This window comes from Triticum urartu, chromosome 6, assembly GCF_003073215.2.
Source record: "Triticum urartu cultivar G1812 chromosome 6, Tu2.1, whole genome shotgun sequence".
NCBI classification, from domain to species: Eukaryota; Viridiplantae; Streptophyta; class Magnoliopsida; order Poales; family Poaceae; genus Triticum; species Triticum urartu.
This window is the reverse complement of record NC_053027.1, coordinates 296790689-296810499: the sequence shown is the minus strand read 5'-3', so window position 1 is coordinate 296810499 and position 19811 is coordinate 296790689. Positions and strand designations below refer to the sequence as shown.

General features: G+C 45.3%; 2 protein-coding genes across 4 annotated transcripts; both read left to right on the top strand.

The window, feature by feature from the left end:
• The first annotated feature begins 5843 nt into the window (after nt 1-5843).
• LOC125513307 (enhancer of rudimentary homolog) lies at nt 5844-14808 on the top strand. Of its 2 annotated transcripts, XM_048678386.1 has the most exons (5): nt 5844-5975; nt 9061-9154; nt 9824-9944; nt 10058-10157; nt 10713-11277. In XM_048678386.1, exons 1-4 carry the CDS (start codon nt 5973-5975, stop codon nt 10149-10151), a joined length of 312 nt encoding a protein of 103 aa, XP_048534343.1. In that variant the 5' UTR covers nt 5844-5972; the 3' UTR covers nt 10152-10157; nt 10713-11277. The 2 variants fall into 2 exon arrangements, with proteins under 2 accessions (XP_048534343.1, XP_048534342.1); XM_048678385.1 differs by lacking the exons at nt 5844-5975; nt 9061-9154 and adding an exon at nt 14011-14808 and having other exon boundaries at nt 9161-9944; nt 10713-10839.
• Nucleotides 5847-19750, top strand: LOC125513309 (enhancer of rudimentary homolog). 2 transcript variants are annotated; one of them, XM_048678388.1, is made up of 4 exons: nt 5847-5975; nt 18551-18644; nt 19207-19327; nt 19443-19750. In XM_048678388.1, the coding sequence occupies exons 1-4, from the start codon at nt 5973-5975 to the stop codon at nt 19534-19536; spliced, it is 312 nt and encodes a 103-aa protein (XP_048534345.1). In that variant the 5' UTR covers nt 5847-5972; the 3' UTR covers nt 19537-19750. The 2 variants fall into 2 exon arrangements, with proteins under 2 accessions (XP_048534345.1, XP_048534344.1); XM_048678387.1 differs by lacking the exon at nt 5847-5975 and adding an exon at nt 15573-15776.
• The last annotated feature ends 61 nt before the right edge of the window (nt 19751-19811 follow it).

Here is a 19811-nt window from a genome sequence, read left to right as displayed (position 1 = left end):
ATGCTAACTTCCCCGACAAAAGCATCCGTCCAGACTTTGTTCGAAGTAAGTTTTCTTTTCAACTATCTACATGTTGACTTACCCAGCAATGTCAAATGAATTGTGTGGTATTTAAGCAACCAATTGTTATTCCCTTTTCTTACTATATTCCTACCTAATAACTTCTAGTTATCAATACATTTTTCTATTGCCCTGTTTTAACTAAATATTCCTTGTACTCCCATTTCTATCAGAAAGCGCCGCTGACAAGGAGACTCCGGAGGTGGAGAACGGGGCTATCAACAAGCAGAGGTGAGGCGATTTAGAACCACAAGCGACTCCAGCAGGCCTAGACTTCATCAGCAGCCTCCTCGATGATATGTTGAGAGTCATCATCTCCCTCCTCCCAATCAAATATGGGGCACAGACAATCGTCCTTTCCCGGTAGTGGCGCCCCCTATAGAACTCTAGCCATCTCGACCTCATCGACACCCACGAGCTCTGCCATGACTATCGCAAAAGCTTGGATGCGTTCTCCAAGATCCTCGACAGTCACCTTGGCCCAACCAAAGGCCTTAGAATGGGCAAGTTTTGTTCCAACGGCAAGGACCGAGCCAAGCTTGACGACTGGTTCCGATCACCCGCCCTAGATCAGCTCGAGGAGCTCACTTTTGATGATGGGCATATGTGGTCGCTGCCAACATCCGCACTTCGCCTCGCGCCCACGCTGCGTGTCACCAAGTTCAGGAACTGCCATCCCCCTTAATGACGCGCCCGCTCTTATTCTACCATGACTGAAGCACCTCGAGCTCGTCGCCGTCTGCCTCTCAAATGGTGACATGGAGCGCCTGCTCCGTGGCTGTACTGCACTCGAGTTCCTTCGTCTTCAGGCGATCAAATGGGTGAGTACCTTCCAGATCACCTCCATGACTCTCCGGACTATTTATGTGTGTTGTTGGTGCGGCAGGAAGACATCACAAGATGTGTACCACGGTATGGTCATTGAGGACACACCTGCACTTGAGAGATTACTTGTAGTTGATCAAGAAGGTCCAACAAGAATCAATGTCATTTCTGCGCCGAAATTGACAGTGGTGGGCTACTCGTCTCACAAATACTCCGAACTTGTTATTGGATCCACACCTGTTCAGGTACAACAGCCGCCTTCTACCTCTCCTTCTACAAATTAACATTATTTCTAATTTTGAAGATGTTTGTTCGTCTGTCATTCAGAAAATGATTCTGACAAGCTTGACCCCGAAACTGCGCACAGTGAAGGTCTTGACACTAGAATCTATCGGCCCCAACTTGGAGCAAGCTATCAGTTTCCTGAGATGCTTTCCGTGACTGGAGAAGCTATATATCGAGGTGATGTTCCTTTCTTGTTAAATGTTAACCATAAGGGAGTTCAAGTTTTCTTAGGGAACTTTTCATCCACTCCAACCTCTTGTGAAGAAGGCTACATTTTTCTAGAATGCAATCAAATGCCCATGTTAATCATGTCAGATCGAAGATGACATGTTAGTGCATTTTAAAAATCCTGCAAACCAAATAGGCCTGTAGTAAATGTTCAAACTGCATGTAGACACTAACACGTTTTCTTCTTTTGCAGATAAGATTAGGCCCAGTGGTGTATAATGTGATACAATATAACAATCACGTTGAATGCCTAGATCTGCATCTCTCAGAAATTACTTTGAACTCCTGTTGAGGGACCTTACCAGAGATTATATTCGCCAGGTTCTTTATTCTCAGAGCAAGGGTGCTGAAGGAAATGAGGTTTGCCCTACATTTATTTCGCAAAAATGATTGGTTCAGCACCGGCGCCTGCGGCAGAATGGAGTAGGCTCAAAAAATGCGGAATTTCATTTTGGAACTTTAGACGATAGAGTAATCGGAAGTCATCGTGTCAACCTCGTACATGACTTCTAAGTGGCTGACCCCTTTGCAAAAATTGTGAGGTTTCGAAACTAGACTTAGAAGCGGTGATATTAGTTTGAACCTCTCTGATATCCATGTTCAGCGTATCAGCGCGAGCATTTGCAACTGATGAGATAAATTTCATTTTTAATATCAGTTTGAACCTTGTAATCTTTGAATTTGAGCCATATAACTCTAGAATTTGAACCTTGTAACATTTCGAGCTTTTGTGATAGAATCGTTGAAATGGCATCATATGAGACTTGTATATTGCTAACACTATTTTGACCTTAATATGCAATGGTCTTAGATTTTATTAACCATTCTCGAATCAGTTTACCTTGTCGATCTCACAGCACACGATCTGCATAGCTAAATCGACTTCGATCTTGGACATTATTGCACACAATTGGTTTCTTCCACCGTGCGCACTGTAGAGCGCATAATTACTTATCGCACTCGAGTGTCCATCATCACCCTTCTATGTAACTTTGACCTCATCACCCATGGGTAAACTTATAATCAAAGTCATTCCGCACACATTGCTGTCCCTCTTCTAGCCGACGCGTGTCCAAACAAGCCGGGCGGGAAGCTTGCGCGGTAAACAGTGCGGTAGCGCGGGAACAGGCTCACCGACAATATATTTGGCGCCTCTTCAAGCCCACGCGTGCGGGGCGGTGTTGTCAAGCGTGCATTGGAATCCTCCACTATGAACGTCGTGACAAGACGTGACGATTACAGACCGGTCGGCCCTCATTTATTACAGCGGCCATTTAGCCCTTGTGTCTCTTCAACCTTTCGATCGCGCCCCACCATTGCAAGAAGCACACCCACCACGAGAAATTCTTAGAGGGTATCCTACGCGGCTCCAATGGCACTCAGAGCGGCTGCCGACGACGAACAACAGTTCACCATGCGTGCCGTAGTGGACACCGACAGAAGGTTCATGGACCTCTCAGTGGTGTACACCAACGACCCGGTCTGGGTGGAGCACTCCATCCACATTATGGAGTTGTTGCTTGCCCCGGAGAAGTACAAGGTGGTTGGGTTCGACCTCGAGTACACCCGCGCTCGTGTCGGGTCTCGTCCCAAGGTCGCCGTCACGCAGATGTGCGTGCGCCACCACGTCCCCGTCTACCACTACTGCCTGGCCACAAGGCCTTGCGAGCGTTTCGTCAGGTTTGTCAACAACCCCCACTACATGTTCGCTACGGTGAACATCACCAACGATGTAAAGGCGCTCGAGAATTCGGGCTTCGCCTGCCAGAATCTTGTCGACATCCAGGGCCAATACAAGATCTGGGGCAGCAAGGAGCATGAGAAGGACTCACTGGTTCACGTCGCCGAGGCCATCATCGACCCCTTCTACAGAGATATGAAGGATCCGTGCAACAAGGACAAGCGTGCCTTGTTGCACGGATCCTTGCGAGCGTTTCGGGTCTCGTCCCAAGGTCGCCGTCACGCAGATGTGCGTGCGCCACCACGTCCCCGTCTACCACTACTGCCTGGCCACAAGGCCTTGCGAGCATTTCGTCAGGTTTGTCAACAACCCCCACTACATGTTCGCTACGGTGAACATCACCAACGATGTAAAGGCGCTCGAGAATTCGGGCTTCGCCTACCAGAATCTTGTCGACATCCAGGGCCAATACAAGATCTGGGGCAGCAAGGAGCATGAGAAGGACTCACTGGTTCACGTCGCCGAGGCCATCATCGACCCCTTCTACAGAGATATGAAGGATCCGTGCAACAAGGACAAGCGTGCCTGGCACTCGGCCTAGATGGAGAAACTCGACAAAGCTCACGTCGTGTACGCGACCAAGGAGGCGTACACGAGCTACGACATGTACAGGCGGATCGTTGACATGAGGAAGTGCCTCCTTCCCCAAAACGGCCAGGGATACAGCCAGAAGCAGTGCAATGGCAAGCGTCGTCACAACAATAAGTAGATGATTAGATCCTCGTTTCTCCTACTTTAGTATGCATATAATTGCTTGCTTTGGTGTGTGGAAATGTTATGTGTGTAGTCACTTGTGTAATTATATGCTTAATTTGGTTATGCAATGCTATCTTTTTAAGTATATATGTTGATACTCTGTAGACAGATCGTAGATATTGTGCGGACAAAGAAAATCACATCGCACATGGACTAAACAATGTAACCCGTCGGTGATGTTTTCATCAATCACTCACAATTGTATACCAGCAATCGTTTGCTCACAACACACACTGCTTGTTAGCAGTAATCGTCTATATTGTCATCGGTCTTCGCACACGTTTTCGATTACACACCTGTTTGCCTCGTATCACATAGATCTTGTTCATTTGAACCATTTTTGCTCTCATGTCTCAACGCAAACAGTTCATCCGAGTGAACCGCATGCTGTATATTGCACACATCTTTGATCTGGCTGACCGTTTCTTTTGTGTTGCCTAATCACAAATAGATCATCCGAGTGAACCGTACGTTGTACATCGCACACACCTTTATCTGGCTGCCCGTTTATTTCGTTCCTCCTCATCGCAAACAGTTAATTGAGCTGAACTGTATGCCCTGCATCGCACACGCAACTAAAATCTGAAACGTGTTTGATACATGCTCCATCGCAAACGTTTTGCACCTTTCTTGACGATTTTTTACACCACTGTTTGCGATTATGGCATCGCACATAGTTTCGTCGAAGGGTCTCTGATCATAGTGTCGCGTTAGCAGCAACCTGCAGTAGTGTGATAACCTTGGTTTCATAACTAAGGGAAATACTTATCTTTGATGTGCTGCATCATCCTCTCCTCTTCAGGGAATTACCAACGCAGATGTAAGCAATCAGTGTTATGCGACAAACAGGTCCATAATCAGATATGTGTGCGAAGATCATTAATAAGACAGACGATTACTGCTAATAAGTCGTGTGTGTTGTGGGCAAAAGCTTGTTGGTATACAACTGTCAACGATTGATGAAATCATCACCAACGGGTTCCCTAGCTTAGTCCTTGAGCGATGTGATTGCATACAGAACAACAACATATATACTTAATTATAAAGACGTGTTTGCATAACCAAATTAACCATCGAATTACATAGGTGGCTAGCACACATACGAACATTTGCACACCAAAATAAATTATTACATGCATAATTAACTAATATAAAAGATCATCTGACCATCATCTACTTTTTTTGTGATGCTTGCCGCCACTGCTCTGCTGGTGGCTCGGTCCGGCCTCGTTGATTACGGGAAGGAGGCACTCCCTCATGTCAACGATTCGCCTGTGCATCTCTTAGCATGTGTACACGTTCTTGACCGTGAACTTGAGGTGAGCTTCATCCACTTCCCGCATCCAGGCTCGTGCCAGGATACATGATTTATTTTCTTGCCATCCTGCTTCATCTTTTCGTAGTAGGGGTCGATGATGGCCGAGACGAGTTCAACCATGGAGTCTTTCTTCGTGCCGCCCCAGACCTTGTAGTGGTCACGGATTCTGAAAAGTTAGTTTACAAATTTAAAAAAAGTTCATCAAGTTTGAAAAAAGTTCATTAAATATAATAAAAAAATTATCGAATTGAAAAAAGTTCGTGCATTTTGAAAAGGGAAAAAGGCTCATCTGTTTGAAGAACAAATTGCGAATTAGAAAAAGAAAAAAAGGGACAGAGAAAAATGAAAAATGAAAGGAAAGAAAAAAAGAGAAGAAAGAAGAAAATACGCAAAACATGTATGTAATCACATCAAGGTGAGGTGGCCGGGTGGTTATCGTATACCAAACACGTACGTGGCGGGTTTGAATCACACTTTCTGCGCTTTTTTCGCAGTGTAAAAAACAGAGAAAAAAGTGAATCGGGCCGGCCCAGCTCGCGGGAGGGGGGGGGGGGGGGGGGGCGCTTGTTTGCAAACGGGCGCTTAAAGCGCGCCAAATAGGAATTGACCTCACACTTTACCTCTTCCAGACGCCTCCCTGCTAAAAAAAACAGGGACGGCGACCGCTCTTCACCGCTGCCCCTTTCTCCTCTCGGGCGTCGGCAGATCTGCGCGGGCCGCTATCCTCTCCTTCCAGACAGGCGACAGTCCTTCCTAGCCATGGTGAGCCCCCTGTCCTCTCTTTCGTCTAGGTGCTCTCCTTCCCTGTATACCATCGCCGCAGAATTTGGGCGGCCACTGAGGTCAAGTGAAATTCCCTTTGAACGCTAGATTGTTTGGCTGTAGTTCGGAGAGGTTGCAGTCTTGATTGGAGGAGTTGGTAGAATTTAAACTCTGCTTTTTCTGCTAATGCACTGCCTGCTACCGGCTATTTAGGGTACATCTTCCAATCTTCCATGTTTCCAGCTTGTAGTATTAGTATTTCTAAGCATATACATAGTTAAAAAAACGCTAGGCGTTAATTGTATGTTCTGCCACCGCCTTGGGCTTTTCTGACCAAAGCCCACGCTTATGCACACATTAAGCACTCCGCTACCGCCTAGAGCCTAGGCTGCCCTTTTAAAACTATGAGCATATAGAAAAATAGCTTATATATTGCGTTGCATATATATATTAGCTATGTCCCCTCTGTCGGCACATGTTTGCCTGTGCTCATACAATGCATCTTAGAAATATAGTTTTTTAGGTTTTAAGCTACTGTGGGAGGATGTGTCAAGCTGTGGCCTAGCCAAGCTGTGGATGGTCACCTAGTGCTATCTCAACTAAGGTGGGGAACGTACGCTACTATGTATGTTTCTGCCAAGATTTGAGCTCGTCCTCAGGTCGGATTCGGATCCTTTTCTCTCTCTTGAAATTCCGTAGATATAGATGTCTCGACTGCCGAATCCGAATCTGTAGAACAACTCGATTCCGTTGATTCACTGTCCATTTTTCATAGTCTTTCTTTCTTTATATAGTTATATAAGTAATAATGTTTAGTATAAAAAAAGGCGTAGATAATGTGCACTGGTTTTGAGTTCAATTGGAAGTAACTAGTTTCCACGTTTCTCCTGTAACCTACCGTTTAGGGGCGGTTGTGTCTGGGGTATCTGGATCAGCATGTTCAGCGTGTATATATTTTCTTTGAAGGTTGGTGGTGACAGCAAAAAAATCACTTGCTTCCCCGAGTTCTTGGAACTCAACGCATATCTTCCACAATTGGCCGATTCCCATCATGCTGCAAACACTTTACTCTCAACAAAATCATGCATATATTGGCTAGCCGCCTAACATACCTTTTGGATTATATACAACAGGGGTAGCGAAACAAAGTACACTCGCCATTCTTTCAAAAATGGCAAATCTCATGTCGGATACTTGTCAGTGCAATATATAGCTTAGAAAAAGAACCGTTTGACTTAAACATAAAGATGGCTGCGGAACAAAGTATTTTGTGTGTGGTGTTTTCCCCTATATGTATTTCACCTGAAGTATGTACGCTATGGTCTATGGGAATGTAGGCAACCAGGGGCCAGGGCATATTATCAAGCAGGTTAATTTCAACAAGAAAAAGAAATATCTGATATTTAGGTCCAGTATTAAAGATCAAGTGCTGCTTATTTACTTATTATCCATCTTGCCTTCAGTTATGCTTAGACACTTCCTACAAAATGCACATGGAAAGCTTTCCTGCAATTTATAAGAGCAAACTTATTGGCTTATTGCACAATATGAGAATTTATGTTTCAAGCAGAACATTTAGTTACTGCCAGGAAGTAATGCCTGCTATCTGATTCATTATTTGAATTTGGCTGTTTCCCCTTTGTTATGGGTTGCCATCATTAATGTGATGCGTAGTCGATCTTACCTATATTAGAAAACAATGTGTCGGCATAAAAATCGTAGCTAGCTCACACACACACACACACACACACACACACACACACACACACACACAATCTGAAGAGTTGGAAAAAGCATCGTTTGGTGCTGTGGGAAGCCTGAGGCTGTAGGTAGCTGGCGGCGCATCAACCTTCTCCTGTGAGGAATCAACAGTGTGGACGAAGGAGAGGAGGCAGCATGGAGAAGAAAGGACGAAGGAGATAACATTCTGTTGTGTTACCTGTCTGGTTGCTGACACTGCTGCTGCCTGCCTGCTTGTGGAGTTAGGGCTAGCAGGAGTGGGACGGGGGTGGAGTCGGCTGCATGTAAGAGAATCTTGGGGGAACCCTAACTTCATGTCATGTGCATATGTGTTGTTCTGGTGGGCAGTCTTTGCTGCTTTAATGGGCTGGCAAGTCTTTGCTGACTCATTTTTTATTCTCTCTATTTTCTTTCACAAATGTGTGCCTTCTTCAACCTACTGCATTCTTAGGCCCTGTTTGGTTCAGCTTTTATCGACGGATTCCGCTGCCGCGCAGCAGAATCTGAACCAAAGGGCGAACCCAGGAGAGTCCGATTCCAGAAATCCGCTGCCAAAATCTGAACCAAAAGCGGAAGCAGCCCAGGATGTGCTTTCCAAAATCTGATTCCGCTGCGGGCCAAAATCTGAAAAAGCTGTATCAGCTGGTTTGCCAAATGACCTACATCTTTTTCACATCAGATTTTCCACAGCTGTTTTTCCACAGCAGATTTTTCACAGCTGCTTTTAGAAATCCACAGCCGAACCAAACAGGGCCTTAGACTGCCAGCTAGCCTGCGCTTAAGCGGGGTAGGCGCTATAGGTGCTGAGCGGCCATCCAGCAGCTGCCTTGAGGATCTAGCATGTTTTTGACCTTGATATGAACTTTTTACTTTTTCTCAAGTAGAACTTGTGATTGCAAGACTAAGTATGTTATCGACACTATTGCTTGTTGCAAGACATTGTCTAGGGTTGTGTTTGCTTTACTCTGCGACTATTATTACTACCTGACAAGAAGTTTTGTGGATACCATAAATTGAATAATATTCTTCAACTTAAGGGACATCAACTGTTTAAATAGAGGAACCATACCTCACATACAATCAATGGGTACTCTAGACAATCTTCACTTTGTAGTAATGGCTCTGTCAGTACAAGAGTTGCTTCTAGAAATAGCGGCTATTTTAGAAACCTATTCAACACCCAAATATGGGCAAGTTTATTAACTCTTTATCCCATTTATTTAGCATCCATTGATATACATTGTTATTCACTGTGGTATCTTAACAATGATTAAATTAATCCATTGGTAGTCTTTGAGCAATTTGTGTGTATTGATATCTTAATCTGTTTTTGCGCATCTTGTAGGCTGTTAGGCACACCATTATTCTGATGCAACCATCCCAAAACAGGAGCCCCAGGACGCTCATGGATTATAATTCAATTAACCATGCATTGGATGGTAAGTGTAGTTTCTTTAAGGAACCTGTGCTGCAACCTATGTTTTTAAAGCGTCCCTAAGGCGACGCCTAGGCGTCGAAGCGCTCCCCCTCCGCTTTGGAAAATTGACCGCTTTGGGCGCCTAGGCGCCAACGCGCCCCCCTCCCTAAGGCGGTAAGGCGTCGCCTTAAAAACATAGGCTGCAACATTCAAACAACTGGCCCAAATAATGTTATTAGCATGATCATAGTGATTACCATGTCAGTTGGAGATTTTGTGTAGTTGCTCACTTGCTCTTATGTTTTGCATTTGGAACCTCATTCATTTTTCCCTCATTAACAAGTCTTTCCCCTCAGTTTTGGCTGTGTTAAAGATGATTAGTTTAAAATTGCAATAACGATCACCCTGTGCCTATCCCATCCTATTATTAGTTGGAGGCACGGTCAATATTTAAGGCTCTATCTGTCTATGCATTAAACTTGTGAGTGCTCGAGTTTTAGGAAACCAAAGACGAACTGGGTAGCTCAGTGGCAGTGTATCAAACCAGAATTATTCCATTGAAAAAGACCAATGTTTCCTGTTCCCTACTCTATGCTCAACTGCTCACTACCAAACCGATGGTTACGTCATATGCCGTAATAGAGTCAGAATTCCTTTTTCTTCCGAATTGCTACCACTATGGAAATGTCAGGAATCTGTGGTCTCTATGAAAGGAAAATCAGGGATATCAACCCAATGATCCCGAACATAACCTATGACATCACCGACCTGTACAACTTCATCGACGGCCTAGCTGACATCAGTGTGCTAGTGTGAGTATAATATAACTTTGAAGATCATCAATCATTATTAGATCACTACGGGCAAAAGTTGATTCACATGTTACTGTCCAGAGTTTAAACATATCTATGTTTTCTGCTTGCAGCTATGATCATGAAATCCATGCGTTTCTGCCGTATGACTGGCAGTGGATAAAGCAGAAGTTGTTTCAGCACCTTAAGAAGCTGGCTCAAAGATAGTGACTGGTGCGTGGTGTTGGTTCAGTATGCCGTGACCGGCAAGCATGTGTGATAATTTGTTTCCAATTAGTGCACCAGAAAGCCTTTTCTTGTACAATGATGAGAATTTCACATGGCATGCTTATATTCTACTCCCTCCGTTCCTAAATATAAGTCCTTTTAGAGATCCCAATGCGGACTACATATGGAGCAAAATGAATGAATCTACACTCTAAAATATGTCTATATACATCTGTATGTAGTCCGTATTGAAATCCCTAAAAAAGACTTATATTTAGAAACGGAGGGAGTAGGTGTGAAACTCATAGGTTGATGGTGGTTATATAGGGTCATGTTATAATTATATTAGGCATGAAGAAAATAAGTTATTATTCAGTCCAAACTTGCATATTTGTTGTTGGAGTTTTATGTTTGTTCCAGTTGACACTAAAACATACTTGCATCAGCTATGTCATTTTTACGAGGTTGTATGCAGCCAACAGCATGCTGCAATCATTTTTTCTATGTACAATCCGCACTGAAACACACGATATGCACTGTCCTTACAAGTGGGCAATGCAGGACCTGTCTGTCAACGACTTCAACGAGGACGAGATCGAGGCTTGAGCTCCGCTTCTCTGTCCTGTCCACAGCAAGTTATGCATGCTTACCTTTTCTCTGCCCAGGTTGAATCCTGCACCCATGCTAGGTAACCTCTTTTTTTCTTGATGTTGGACAATGCACTTTTGGATGTTTGATGAATTGTTTCTCGCCAATGCTTCAAATCTAACTACAAGGAATTTCCTCTGGAATATTTGACAATTTACTAACAGGAGAAGTCTTCATTTACTATGTCTTGCATGGTCATGTTGCTCTTTTAAATTGTGGTTGTGAAGGATGATATCCCGGAGAAGAGCTACATTGGCTCCTTTGGTTAATTGTTTAATGTGTGCTTGACTGTTTTCTACTAGCATTGAGCATAGATGAACGGCACCATGTCGGCGAGGAGTAGCAGCAGTAGGTCGGCTCAGTCCGAATGGCAATTTTCTTTGTTGTTTTCTATTATTCAACCACATATGTTCGTCTCTTTCTAATGGCCCATGTAACTTCAAAATCTGCAGTGCCATATTTACTTGCACTTTGTTCATAGGATTGCTGCTACATTCTGAGCACAACCTTTGATGTTTTTTGTTTCACTTGTGCTTAGGCCAATTCCAACCCTCGACCCCAAAGGGACGTCCGGTTTGTCCGGATTTTGCCCGTTCGGGTAGGCAAAACGGACACGTGCGTCCGCTCGTGGTCGTGCGGCTGTCGGTGTGCCCAACCGGTCCACCGCATCCCAAACTGTCCGCCTTTTGGATTTAGAAATTTGACCCTCAAACAAACCCAAATAGACATTGCAAATAATTTTAAAATATTAATATAAACATTAACGTCAACAAAAGTCCGGTCCAATACATTTCTTAACTAAACTTAAAATTAAAAGACAAAAAAGTAGATAAGGTCGTTGCCACTGCGGCTTCCGTCGTCTTTAGTTGCCGTCGTCCTCGTCGTCGTCCCCGGTGAGGTCGACGTACTGCGGTGGCTGCCAGAGGTCGGCTGGCGGCCTCTTCCAGGTCGGAGGCGCATGCTGTGGCGCCTGCGGTGGCGCCTGCACAACCTCTGACTGTGGCGGTGACGGTGACCACGTGCCAGTGTCCACCCACCCGGGCTCCGGCATGCACGACACCGTATCCGTCCATGACAAGGACTGGCCGACCAAGGTCGGGTTCCATGCCGCCGGCTCCTCCTCGCGCACGTCCTCCATGGCCTTCTCCTTGACGACTGTGTCGAGCTTCGGGATGGCGACGTCGCCGGCCGCGGGGTGGGCCTATCATCTCCTCGAGGCCCTACCATTGGCGCTCGTCATGGGTGCAGACGGAGTCCTCTATCACTAGCCTCATGAGCTCCTCCTCGGTGGTCATCGGAGCAGGTGGTGGCGAGGACGGTGAAGGAATGGGCATGAGGCCGCGAACCAGCCTACGCCCACGCGCCCGCGGCTGACTGGGAGGACGACCGGCAAAAAGGATTGTCGTCGCAGATCGTGCTCGTCGCGGAGCCATGTATCCCACGGCAGGGAGTCCACGGCGTACCTCGCGTCGTGGAAGAGGTCCGGCGGCAGGCAGGCGCGGCGGCGGTCGATCTCCTCGCGACGGTCGCGGCCGCTCACCAAGATCGGTGGAATGGGCACCCGATCCGCAGAGAGATGCCAGTTATTGGGGAGGTGCATGTCGCTCCCCGGCAACGGTGTGCCCGTCTCCCAATAATGCTTGCATATCTCCGCCTTGGTGTACAGCCACATGCGAGGAGCGGTCACCGACGGTGACATGTGGAACGCTGGAGGAGCGGCTGCAATGGTCGGAGGACGACCCGACCTCGTGGTCGTGCTTCCCCTTGCGGCCGGGATCCAATGCCAGCCCATTCCGCCGTCTGCGAGGTGGAGGAAAGGCGGACGGAGCTAGGGTTTGGGCATGTCGGGCTTCAAGGAGGCACGTGTTGTCGGGAGTGGAAGTGTGGATTGACAGGTCCATGACTTCCACATTAAAAAGGACGCCGACCCCACGGCTGGGAGGCTGACAGGCGGCGCGCACGCGCGCCTCGCTCGTGCGCCGTAAATGCGAGCGGTGGGAGGTAGGTGGGCGGCTACAACGTGGGCCCGAGGCAGACGCGGAGCGGACACGTTGACGTTCGTTCGCTGTTCGTCTGGACGCATACCGGGCGTAATTTTGTGTCGGAAATGGAGCGGGCTGGACGTCACACGGACAAAAAATGAAGATGGGGTTGCATGTTGGGCTGTGGCGTCCCTTTGGGCCACAGACACCCCGGACCGGATGGTGTCGTGTGTTGAAGTTGGCCTTATAGGCTCACAATCTACCTGCATGACGCACATGACCCCTGCGTCGCTCTCATGGGCGACACGGGGGGAGACCCAGCCACCGGCCACCTCAAGCCCCTTGTGCACCACGCTTGTGCACCACATCGAAGGGTGTCTATAAGGGTTTCTATTGTGTTCCCAAGCAAAAAACTCACAATGCAAAGGTTTCAGAATAAAGGTAGAATCACATGAAACCCAACATTGAATGTAGGAAACCGATGAAAACCACACGAAAACGTTGTTTTAAAGTTTCAGAAAGGATTAAAAAACGATGAGATGATAAGAGGGTGATGCCCTATATCCATGCGAAAATTCAAGTTTAAACACATTACGAGATGCGAGCTATAAAAAGAAATCATCATTATATAGTGTCGAACAGTAACATCACTATTCATGCTGAGTTTGTTTTTTTATAGCTCATATCCGGTAATGTGATTTAGAGTTTGGCGCGCCTATAGAACATTACCCTCTTAACATCAAATATATTTTTTCAGTTTTTTTTTAACTTTCAAAATTAGCTTTTATGATTTTTTTGAAGGTTGGTTTTCATGTGATATTATCCTGAGAATAAAATGGGCCACCGGAGGCGCCCACGCCCTCGGTCGTTGGTCTTCGGCCTACACGGCACTCGTCGACTCTCCACAAGATCTCATCGTAGTTCTATACTCCGTGGCTGCACAAAACCGCGTGAACTCGACGATTTGGACAGAAACGGCGATTTGGAAAATGAAGTCGTGAACTTGGGATCATGGATAGGTACTGGTGACAATTGTTGCTTTCGCAGCTTATATTACATTTGGCCATCGTGCGCCATTATTATTCAGAGGAAAAGGGAACTTGATGAGGACGTACCGGACCACACACTCGTTGCTGCAGCCACTATAAATATTATCGGGCACAATTATTATTCAATTCGTATTACTAGCACCAGGAGCTGCAGCTTAATTAATTGTTCATTCGCTCCAGCAATTCAGCAGCCACAATGGCATCCGCCGCTAGCTCCAACAACACCGCCACGCCCGACCTCGACCTGGAAGCGCAAGTGCCCACGGTGAGCGAGATCGCGCGGTCCGTGTTCCCAGGGGCTTCCCCGACGAAGGCGCAGCTCGCAACCTCTCTCTGGGCAGTGGGTTCTGCCAGTTTCGCGTTCGGCATGAGCACCGCCTTCCACCCGCCGCAGGCCGGACCAATCTTCGGTCCTGTTTTCTGCTACCTCATCCTCGCCGTGGTCGTCGCCACCGCCGCCGCCGAGATGGCGACGTCCATCTTTCTGCACATCCCGGCCCTCTCCGGCAAGCCGCGCCTCCAGGCCTTCGCGAGGCGTCTTCTGCCGTGCGGGTACCTTGTCCTCCTCGTCTCCGTCTCCGCCAGCGGCCTCGCCATCCCATTCAAGCCCTGATGACCCAAGTACTACACGCTAGTCCAAGCTAGTCAAGAGTCCGGTGCTGCAAGTGGTATTGTGGAAATATATGCGGAGGTGAGTTGGTCCTACAAATAATCCTAACCGGTTCTGGCATCTTAGAGAACACGGAGTGTTGTTCGATCGAGTATATATATCTGCTTTGCTATGCTATATGCTAGTACTAGTTGCTAGGTGCAGGCTAGGTTGGCCATATATTTACACATGTGTATATGATTCTTTTATCTCGCCAAAAAAAAGTATACAGGATTCTTTTATGGTGGTTTTGTATGTATAATTCTTTGCATCAGGGTATCTGTACCGTGATAATTAGAAGAAATAAAGAGATTCCGTGTGTTTTTTTTTCGGGGAGTGTGTATTTTATATGTGTTCGATCCGCAAGCTGTAGTACTCCGATCAACTATACTGTACAAGTTAAATTTTCCTAGAAAAGTATACAATTTAAATATTCTAAAAAAAGCTGTGCAGGTTAAATCCTTGGGTGTGATACTTATTTGCTTGTTCCGGAAATATACTGGAAATGGTGAAGATTAATTTGGCGTGGATTCTTCTTCCGGTGTAGATTAATTTAGTTGTCCAGGCCGATCCATTTCAGACTTTCAGGCCTCCTTTGGTTTGGAGAAATTTCATAGGAATTTTAGAGGATAGGAATTTTATAGAATTTTTTCCTTTAGAGCCCTTTGGTTCATAGGAATAGATTCCTATTCCTACATAGGATTGGTTCCTATCCTTCATATTTCATAGGAAAAAAAATGAGTCTAGACTCAATGAAAAAATTCTTTTGGTATCAATTAAATGACATCTCGTTTCTTATTCCTACTCATAGGATTTGAGATATATGCCATCTCATTTTCTACAAAATTCCTATTCCTATGATAATCCTATCCTATGAACTAAAAGAGGCCTCAGACACATGGTGCAGACACGCTGAGCAAGTTTTTCAACTAGCGACCTCTTTTTTTTTTTGAGAAACAGCGACCCCTCATAATCATAAAGAAAAGAAAAAAGTTGTCCAACTAGTGAACGTGGACCTATCCGGACAGGGTCGCACGGCACGGCCCAGTCGGAGCCGACGTCACCCCACACTTAACCCTAGAACAACCCCAAAAAAACAAAAAACAAAAACTTAACCCTAGAACATCTTCCAGACGCCTCCCTGCTCGCCCTCTCGCTCTCGCCTACTCGGCAAACCAGCGACGGCGACCGCTCTTCACCGCTGCCCCCCTTCTCCTCTCCTCTCCTCTCCTCTCGGGCATCGGCAGATCTGCGCGGGCCACTATCCTCTCCTTCCCGACAGTCCTTCCTAGCAATGGTGAGCCCCCTGTCCTCTCTTTCGTCTAGGTGACCTCCTTCCATGTATACCACCGCCGCAAGAATTTGTGCGGCCACTGAGGTCAGGTGAAGTTCCCTTCGAAGCCTAGGTTGGTTGGTTGTAGTCTGTAGATTGGAGGAGTTCGTAGAATCTAAACTCGTGTCTCCTTTTGTTTTTTTTCCGCTAATGCACTGCCTGCTGCCGGCTAGTTAGGGTGCATCTTCCATGTTTCCAGCTGCTATTATTTCTAAGCATATATATTGTTAAAAAAAAGCGCTAGGTGTTAATTGTACGTTTTGCCACAGCATTGCGCTTTTCTGACCAAAACCCACCCTTATGCACAGATTAAGTGCAATTAAGCGCTTTGCATATAGAAAAGTAGGTTATATAGAAAATGTTTATATAACCGCAATCAAGGGCCTTGCACAGATTAAGCGCAATTAAGCACTTTGCGCTTTTCTGACCAAAACCCACCCTAGAGCCTAGGCATGCCTTTTTTAACTATGAGCATATAGAAAAGTAAGTTATGTATAGCCTTTTAGGTTTTAAGCTGAGAAAAGGGACTATGGGAGGATGTGTTGAGCCGAGCCGAGCCGTGGCCTATCCGAAGACGTTGATGATCACCTAGCTATATTGATTAACATGGGAACGCATGCCACTGTGAATGTTTGTGCTAAGGTTTGAGTCTGTCCCCGGGTCGGATTCAGATCCTTTTATTCCTTTTGTAATTCCATAGATATGGATGTCTCGACTGCCGAATCCGAATCCTTAGAACAACTGGATTTCGTTCATTCACTGCCCATTTTCATATAGTCTTTTCTTTCTTTGTAGCTAAGCAATAATGTTTGGTACAAGAAAAGGCGTAGATAATGTGCATTGATTTTGAGTTCAATTCGAAGTAACTAGTTTCCACGTTTCTCCTGTAACCTACTGTTTAGGGGCGGTTGTGTCTGGGGTGTCTGGATCAGCATGTGCACCGTGTATATATTCTCTTTGGAGATTGGTGGTGACCGCAAAAAAATTACTTCTTCCCTGAGTTCTTGGAACTCAACCCATATCTTCCACAATCGGCCGATTCCCGTCATGCCACAGCACATCACCCTCGACAACATTGTGCATATATTGGCCGCCCGCCTAACGTACCTTTTGGATTATATACAACATGGCTTGTGAAACAAAGTATACTCACAATTCTTTCAAAAATGGCTAATCTCATGTCGGATGCGTACCAGTGCAACATAGCTTAGAAAAAGAGCCTTTTGACTTAAATATAAAGATGGCTGCGGAACAAAGTATTTTGTTTGTGGTATTTCCCCCCTTATGTATTTCACCTGAAGTACTTACGCTATGGTCTATGGGCAAGGAGGCAATCAGGGCATATTATCAAAAAAAAGTTAATTTCGGCAAGAAAAAGAAATATCTGATATTTAGGCCCAGTATTAAAGATCGAGTGCTGCTTATTTACTTATTATCCATCTTGCCATCAGTTATGCTTAAACACTTCCTACAAAATGCACATGAAAAGCTTTCCTGCAATTTAGAAGAGCATAGTTATTGGCTTGCACAATATGAGAATTTACCTTTCAAGCAGAGCATGTAGTTACTGCCAGGAAGTAATGCCTGCTATCTGAATCATTATTCAAAATTTTCTGCTTCCCCTTTCTTAAGAGTTGCCATCATCAATGTGATGCGTAGTCGATCTTACCTATATTAGGAAACAATGTGTCGGCATAAAATCGCAACTACCTTACGTGCGCACAATCTGAAGAGTTGCAAAAGGCATCGTTTGGTGCTGTGAGGAAGCCTGAGGCTGTAGGCAGCTGGCGGCGCATCAAACTTCTCCCGTGAGGAATCAACAGTGTGGAGGAAGGAGAGGAGGCAGCATGGGGAAGAAAGGATGAAGGAGAGAACGTTGTATTGTGGTACCTGTCTGGTTGCTGGCACTGCTGCTGCTTGCCTGCTCGTGGAGTTAGGGCTAGCGGAAATGGGGACGGGGGTGGAGTCGGCTGCATGGAAGAGAATCTTGGGGGAGCCCTAACTTCGTGTTGTGTGCATATGCGTCGTTCTGGTGCTTTAATGGACTGGGCAGTCTACACTGACTCTGTTTTATTCTCTTAATATTTTCTTTCACGAATATGTGCCTTCTTCAACCTTCTGCATTCTTAGACCTCCACCTAGCCTGCGCTTAAGCGGGGTAGGCGGTAGGCACTAAGCGGCCATCCAGCAGCTGCCTCAAGGATCTAGCATGTTGTTGGACCTTGATATGAAATTTTTACTTTTTCTCAAACAGAACGAAAGCTATTTGGTGATTGCATGACTAAGTATGTTATCAATACTATTGCTTGTTGCAAGACATCGTATTGGGTTGCGTTTGCTTCACTCTACAACTATTATTACTACCTGACAAGAAGTTTTGTGGATATGATAATTGCATAATATCCTTCAACTTAGGAATATCATGGTATCAATCAAGCTGTTTAAACAGAGGAACCATACCTCACATGCTATCAATGGGTACTCCAGACAATCTTCACTTTTGTAGTACTGGCTCTGTTAGTACAAGAGTTGCATCTAGAAATAGCGGCTATTTTAGAAACCTATTTAGCACTCAGATATGGAGAAGTTTATTAAATCTTTATCCCACTTATTTAGCAACCATTAATATACATTGCTGTTCACTGTGGTATCTTAACAAAGATTAAAATTAATCCATTGGTAATGTTGTAGCAATTTGTGTGTGTTGATATCTTAATCTCTTTTTGCGCATATTGTAGGCTGGGAGGCACACCATTATTCTGATGCAACCATCCCAAAACAGGAGCTCCAGGACGTTCATGGATTATAATTCAATTAACCATGCATTGGATGGTACGTGTAGTTTCTTTATGGAACCTGTGCTGCAATGTTCAATTAACTAGCCCAGTTAATATTATTAGCATGATCATAGTGATCACCATGTGAACTGGAGATTTTGTGTAGTTGCTCTTATGTTTTGCATTTGCAACCTCTTTCGTTTTTTCCTCATTAACAAGTCTTTCCCCTCAGTTTTGGCTGTGTTAAAAATGACTAGTTTAAAATTTTAATAATGATCAGCCTGTGCCTATCCTATCCTATTATTAGTTGCAGGCATGGTCAATATTTAAGGCTCTATCTGTCTATGCATTAAACTATTGAGTGCTCGAGTTTTAGGAAACCAAAGATGAACTGGGTAGCTCCTCTGTGGCAGTGTATCAAATTAGAAGTATTCTAGTGAGAAGGACCAATGTTTCATGTTCCCTACTCTATGCCCAACTGCTCGCTACTAAAGTGATGGTTATGTCATATGCCGTAATAGAAAACAAATTCTTTTTTTCCCTCCAGAATTGCTTGTTGTTTCATTTTTGTTTTGTAAATTCGTTAACTGTTTGCTACCGCTCCATGGAAATGTCAGGAATCTGTGGTCTCTATGAAAGGAAAATCAGGGATATCAACCCAATGATCCCGAACATAACCTATGACATCACCGACCTGTACAACTTCATCGACGGCCTAGCTGACATCAGTGCGCTAGTGTGAGTACAATATAACTTTTAAGACCATCAATCGTTATTAGATCACTGCGGGGCAAAGTTGATTCACATGTTCCTGTCCAGAGTTTAAACATATATCTATGTTTTCTGTTTGCAGATATGATCATGAAATCCATGCGTTTCTGCCATATGACCGGCAGTGGATAAAGCAGAAGCTGTTTCAGCACCTTAAGAAGCTGGCTCAAAGATAGTGACTGGTGTGTGGTGTTTGGTTCAGTATGTCATCACCGGCAGGCATGTGTGATAATTTGTGTCCGATTAGTCCACCACAAGGGTTTTTCTTGTACAATGATGAGAATTTCACATGGCATGCTTATATTCTGGGTGTGAAACTCATAGGTTGATGGTGGTTTGCCTCCGGCGCCCTATATATATGAGATGAACATTATATTTGTTGTTTTACAAGTGTCTGTGCGTCAACGAATGCTTCAGGTTCCAATCTTGGCGGCGCGTCAGGTGCAACCTC

Coding starts and splice junctions, on each gene's coding strand:
- LOC125513309 (XM_048678388.1), top strand. Junction 18,645..19,206: donor AATTAACCATGCATTGGATG/GTACGTGTAGTT, acceptor TGGAAATGTCAG/GAATCTGTGGTCTCTATGAA. Junction 19,328..19,442: donor GCTGACATCAGTGCGCTAGT/GTGAGTACAATA, acceptor TTCTGTTTGCAG/ATATGATCATGAAATCCATG.
- LOC125513307 (XM_048678385.1), top strand. CDS start 10,790: ATGCATGCTTACCTTTTCTCTGCCCAGGTTGAATCCTGCACCCATGCT. Junction 10,840..14,010: donor GAATCCTGCACCCATGCTAG/GTAACCTCTTTT, acceptor CATTCGCTCCAG/CAATTCAGCAGCCACAATGG.